Here is a 6,651-nt window from a genome sequence, read left to right on the forward strand (position 1 = left end):
ACAGTACTAGCAGTTCAGAAGTATAGAAAGAAGAAGGATGCTAGAGTTCATTCTGTCAGGAGTTTGCAAAATTAAGTACCTTAAAATACTTGTATATAGTATAGTGCTTAGATTTATCAGAACTAAGTAATTTAGTTTCCAGATGCTCCAGTATCCTTCATAATATTGTACATAGGACAGATGCAGTAGATTGCTGAATAGATCTAAAAAGGCATTCTTCTTTGTAGTACATGTTTAAGTTAATATTAATTTAATGGCAGATCAAAATAGTCATTAGCTTTGTTCATGAAAGTATTGAGCTTTAGAGAAGTTGTTTCAGTTCTTCCTTCCTCAAGTTAGAAAGTTGTGAGCAAGGAGGTTCAAAGATTAAATGAAAAATTACTGAAAATATATGTCTAGAGATAAAGATAGAATAGTCAGATACACAAGTCAGGCGAGAAATATTTGGGAAACCCATTACTAATATGCCTGAGGTTTGTTTAAATGGAGCAGAATAATTTTGGATAATATGCCACAGAAAAAAAGAAGTATTTGTTGTAATTAATAAAGTTGAAAAAATCAAGCTTTATTCATTTTACACTATTAGAAATCATTGTAGTAATGAAGTAACACTTTCAAACTATTGATTCTTGTTATTATATTAGATATTATAGTTACATAGTCTTAATTTTCTACAGATTTTGTGATTAAGTGTTCTGTTAAAATGGAAACAGACTTATTGTTAAGAAAAACTTAAGTTTTAAGAATACAGAATGGAAAAATTTCTTTTGTTTGTATCAGAAAAGCTTTAAAAACTATTAAATAATGCATTAGTTTGCTACTTATCAATGATTAATAATGCTATTAAATTATAATATTTAGGCACTGGCCTGTTGATTTATTTGTACTGTATCCAAAGGATCAAAACTTAAAATACTTGGAAAAGAGACAAATCTCCAGGTTAAGACACTTATTTTTCTGACAAACTAAATATGTAATGGAATGAGCTGCCATTGGCAGTAATGAAAACTGCCACCTTATGAGAGTTCAATAGGAGTATCAATGAATTTCTAAACAGGAAGAAATCCTCAACTGCTTCAGCATATGAAATTGTTTTAGACAAAATTACAGTAAATTAATCCATGAGACCCTTTATTCCCCCCATCCAGTATTTGATTAGCTATATTTTTTTGCTCCAGCAATAAAAAGTGTGGGGCAAGCATATACCTAGATTGATTTTATTACTCATCAAAACTGTAATTAGATTTCAATTCAGCCAAGAGTTGATGGAGCTACAAGTTAAAAGTTTGTACTTGAGAAACTCTCAGCCATTGCACGATCTGCAGAAGCTAAAACTTGAAGATGAATTTAGAATTCTTTTTTGTACTTTTCCTCAGAAGGAAAATAAAATTTGAAATTTTCCTATTATTTTAGTGAAACATGCTAAAAATGATTTTTCCTCCTAAAGACTTGCATTTAGAGGAAAGTCAACTCCTTTTTGAATATACACAAGAAAAGTAAAGTCTGTTTTGTCATTAGGCACAATGCTACACAACTGGCTGTTTGTATTCTTTCCACAGTGAATATCAAAATCTGATTTTTAGCATCACAGTACCTCAGAGTTACTACTAAGCCACCTCGAGCAAGTAAAGAAAAGTTATTAAAAAAAACAAAAAACCCATAAGGCTCATTAGTGAAATGAGAGATATTTATGTGTATTAAAAACATAAATAAGCACAGGAAGCCAGTGTTAAGCTAAGAAGATATTAAGGACATCTTTAATTAAAATTTCAAACACCTTTCTTAAAAAGGTTTTATTAAAATGTTACACAAGCAGACAGTTATTAAACTGAGTTCTTATAAGATTGATGGAAAGAGTTAAAATTTATAGAAAAATTTTTTTAATGCAAATTTGCTACTGGGGGAACATGTGTAAAAACTGATGGCTACCAAAATATAAGCAAAAATGTGTAAAATAAAGAGTAATATAGCAGACCATACATTCATAATATTAATTAACCAAGCACTACAACAACTTGCCATGTTTTATGAAAGTTGGGTCACCTCTCACTGCAATTTAATAATTTGACAAACCTACAATTAAACCCTTAAATGCATAAAACAATTATATCCAATAACATGAAACCTGTACTATAATAATCCAGTATTTTATGCTGATTAAGTACTATTGACAAAATAGATAGAGCAGTCACTGTGCATCAGATGTATTCAATTCCAGAAAGGTTAACCCAAAAGGTTATTCAATTTATACTATAAAAATTTTAAGACCCATAAACAAAGAAATTACTACACCAAAAATGAAAGCACTAGAGTTTGGTTAAATACAGACAACCTACAGTTGAAAAAAACATAATATGCAATTTGAACAATGCTTGTTTTCACTTTGCTCGGTAACTTTATAACAACAGGCTTGCATTGATCAATGAGCAAATTCCATACAATCTAAGCAGTAAAACAGTTAACAAGACTACCTTTTTATATACTGAAGAACAATGTTTAATGAACATGAATCATTATAATCAATTTATCAGGAGTGTGTGTTTACTGAAATGGATACTTCATGTTAATGTTTCTCAGTCTAAACCATGGGAACCTTAATTTTCAAAAACTATATCTGAGCATATAAAACAAACTAATTTACAATTTGCAGTCCTTCACTAAAAAATTAAATACAGGATAAAGTTCCTGTCTAGCTGACAATACCTAAATACATCATTTTACAACCTACAAGACTCTGTAGATGCATACAATGTTACATTTGGAAGAAGAAGAAAAAAAGATTTTCAATGCATCTAATGTTTACAAAAGGGAAAGATAAATTCCTAAATATAAAGTTTGCTGTAAAAGCCTGAAAATCTTCAAGATTAAAGAAACTATAATGACATTCATATTGAAACTTTGAAATATTTCACTGAAGAGTTTGAAGACAGATAATATGGTATCTATTTTGAGAAAATTAAAAAATTTTGTCGTTTCTTATAAGCAAGATGCTGAAACAGTGACAAATTTTAAAAGTTGGCTTTTTTGTAAATGTTCTTTGTTTGTTTGTTTCAGTATCAGGGTAGAATTTTCTTGAAAAATTTTGTATGTAGATGTGTGAATAAGGGAACCCTGACAGATTTGTGTCTATGAATTGCAGAAAGCCTTTCGTAATATTTCACAAAATCTATATTAGAAAGAAAGATTTTTTATAGAAATAGTTAAATAAATACTGCATAGAAAATGGGCTCTGTGAAAGATAGCAAACTTTGTGTCAAAATAAACCTGGTTGGAAATATGTCATCATGAGTGTAATAATTGAACTATTTGGAACATACTAATATTCACTTATGTGGTCATGATTTCTATTTCTTCTTAGGCAGTAAATTAACCATATTTTATGATGAATTTAAGCCTTTACAATATTTAGTCTGTAATTTGGTAGTCTTCACAGTTCAAGTAAGAGCATGATAACTTCAAAAATATTTCAATAATCAACAAAAGTTTTGTACTTGATGTAAATAAATTTGAAATGCCTTTGTTTTCTAAACATATGTGTATGATTTAGTTGTGCCTAGTGATAAAGGCTTGAAACCAACATTATAACTGAAATTGAATGCATCATGTAGATTAAAATATTATATACAAACACTTGGTAATCTTGTATGAAATATACATCCAGATGCAGACAGGATTAGGAAGTAATGTATACTTTGAGATAATAATTATTGATATCTTAGAGAAAGTTCATCTTCTATAGTCAAATTGTAGTCATAAGTTGTGTGTGTGTGATTATTCTTTTCCTAAAGATTATAAACAACCCAATTTATTGATTATCAATTCTAATGTATAGCTTCAGCCCATAGTGATGTATAACTAGGACATGTACCATATATCCAGAAAACAAACCAAAAGAAGAGTAAAAAAGGAGATAGAACATCATAAACTGTTAAAATAAACTTCAGTAAGAACCATGAGTGAACTAACAATTGAAACATGCAGTTGCATTCTCTAACACTAGTATAAATCCAAGAAAATGGAAATTTATTTATAGCAAAGTCATATTCCTGTGGTTTTAGCTGATGACTGCACTGTAAAGCAATCCATCATACTACACTTATGATGAGGTAAATCATGAGTCTTACTATATTTTAAATATGTTGCTAAACAAATCTTCATCTGGTAAAGTTGTCCTCTATACATGTGTATAAAACAATTAGTATTCCTGACAAGTTAAGAAAGTGTCTACATTTACCACAACAAAAAACTCTGGATTTACTTATCAAATACAAAAGTTAAATTCTTTAACTCTAGGAAAATATACACTTTTATATGCCAAAGGTCTTTTGGTCCATTGTACATTAGTATATGATCTTTCAAACTTAACTGTTTAAATTAAATCTTTCTTTTGTGCATTTAGGAACCTGACGCCAAGTAACTTCCTTCAATTATTAGTGATTAATACACTAGGATAATTCGTAAGTTAGCTGATCACAATATTGACAAAAATAATATTTCAAGTCACTATTAACAATAAACTGACATCAGTTTTTGTTTTAAGGAAATGCAAAACTTTCATAAATTCACTAAATGTTTTTGCAGATTAAAAAAAAAAAAGATAAATGTGAAACTAAAGTAACTATAATTTAAGTCATAAAAATAAACCTTTTCATGTCATTTGCAGTCAACAAAAAACACATTTGTAGTATTAAATATTAAAAGAATATGGTAAAAACAATCCACCTATTCTGTTCAGAATTTGAAACATGGAACTCCCATGTGATAGTTTACTAAGTGAGCTCTTTTAGTAAATGAGAAATTAGAGATTGCAGCAAGAGTATTCATCTATTATCTCTACATACATTTAGCTATTGTTTTCATTTTCAATTATATTAGTATATACTTTCAAGCAACTGTAAAAAAGGTACATTCATGTGCTTCAATGTTGATTACCTTGATGGAGTTCAAAACTTTCCAATAGTGTCGTGCAGCCACCACCATTTTAAATCAACCAAGTTTACATTATTCAAATTAACTAAATTCTCAAACCATGAATACCAAACTAATGAACTAGTTATGCATCTATACTGTAAATAGATTACCTTTAGAACAAAACAAAAAGCACAAAGATAAAACATTATTCAGCTCATTAAAAATGTTTCAGACTTTATATAAATTACTTCTAACTACAGTTAATTTTGTACTTCCAACTAAATCCTTCCCCTAGCCAAACACCCTTCCAGTAAATTTTTTATCCAAGTCATGAACAATTTTAAAATTGAGTCGCTTCTCTTTTCTCCCACAATAAAAAAAAATATAAAAATTAAAAAATGGAAATGCAAATATAAATACCAAAACTTCAGAAAGAGAGGAATATTTGAAAGTTTGTTTCAACTTATAAAGTCAAAAGCTACAAAACACTAATCCTTTTTAAATTGAACATTTTCACTCAAGTTTCTGATAAAATATTTAGTAATTAACTGTTTAAGCATCTGATTTAAGTAAATTAGAAAGTATTGAACCATGCTGTATTTTTAACTTTATATAAAAATAATAAACTTTTAAATACCAAGCGCATTTTATTTTTCATGAACTAATTTACTGCCATACTATCTGACATTAGAACAAGTTACACAATTTCCATATGCACGCTTGTTTTGTTGTTTTTCTTCTTATAAACACTTATAAAATACACTAATGTTGCCCAACAGTCACATTAACATCGATCTACAAATAATAAACGATATTAAATTATTGGGCACTAACTCCTAATAGTAATCGTAATACTTTGGGCAGAAGTATAATAATAAAGAAATACAAGTTTATCATCAGCCTCGCAAAAACACAAGCTGAGCCTTTTATCCTGCTAAAGCATAAGAATGCATAGTTTTACTAACGTTAGAAATAAATATACTGATATTAGAATTAATGTAACTTCAACAGGGTACTATTACTATTACGAATTTACTCCTTCTTATCTTGAACTGACCTAGGCCTAAAAAAATATTGGAAGACGTATACTTGGTATTGTAAGTTGTAACACAAATATCTAACGACGATAACATCACTTACTTTGTAAAAACGAATAATCCTCTTCACTTCTGACGTTATTATCCTCTTGAAAATAGATATCTACAAATTCAAAGAGGAATGATTGAAAATAAAAATATCTAAAGTAAAACAACAACACAAATATTATCTCCAAAAAATTATTTCTCACGAGTCTCACCCGCCATGATGGATAGAGCACGAGGGAAATGTCACTTCAATTTCATTGGACCATACGTTTTTAATTGCTGAACTTCATTGGTTATCAAATATTGTGTATGTTAGAAGAAACACCCACTGATATTTATTGCAACAATATCGTATAACTTTTAACTTTTAAAACAAGTAAAATTGTGAAGAATCATTCAATTAACAACACGAAGTTATTAATACGTTTTACGCTTTCCTAATAAATATAAGCCTACGGAAACAACTAGGAACTTTTCACTTTTTAGAAAAAAATCTTTCTTTAAAGTCTGAGAGTTACTTAGTCCATTTCGAGTTCGTTTTTGTACCCCCATATATTACCTTAATTTAAGTATGCTAATAATATTTTGACATTTCGTCGAATTTATTGCCCAGCATCATGCAGAAATATTGAACATAAGAACTGATTAGTTTTGT

General features: G+C 28.9%; 1 protein-coding gene across 4 annotated transcripts in view; it reads right to left on the reverse strand.

The window, feature by feature from the left end:
* Positions 1 to 6,285, reverse strand: part of LOC143256826 (serine/threonine-protein phosphatase 4 regulatory subunit 1-like) — a 164,898-nt gene extending 158,613 nt beyond the window's left edge. For 2 of the 4 annotated variants that reach the window (XM_076514536.1, XM_076514535.1), the window contains exons 1-2: positions 6,209 to 6,285; positions 6,052 to 6,111 (exon numbers count right to left, since the gene is read on the reverse strand). In XM_076514536.1, coding sequence (XP_076370651.1) covers positions 6,052 to 6,111; positions 6,209 to 6,215 — 67 coding nt within the window. In that variant the 5' untranslated portion in view covers positions 6,216 to 6,285. Of the gene's footprint in view, positions 1 to 6,051; positions 6,113 to 6,208 lie in introns of those variants that run through there. The other 2 variants (XM_076514549.1, XM_076514541.1) reach the window with 1 other exon arrangement.
* Positions 6,286 to 6,651: the final 366 nt, after the last annotated feature.

Source organism: Tachypleus tridentatus, chromosome 7 (assembly GCF_004210375.1).
Source record: "Tachypleus tridentatus isolate NWPU-2018 chromosome 7, ASM421037v1, whole genome shotgun sequence".
Taxonomy (NCBI): Eukaryota; Metazoa; Arthropoda; class Merostomata; order Xiphosura; family Limulidae; genus Tachypleus; species Tachypleus tridentatus.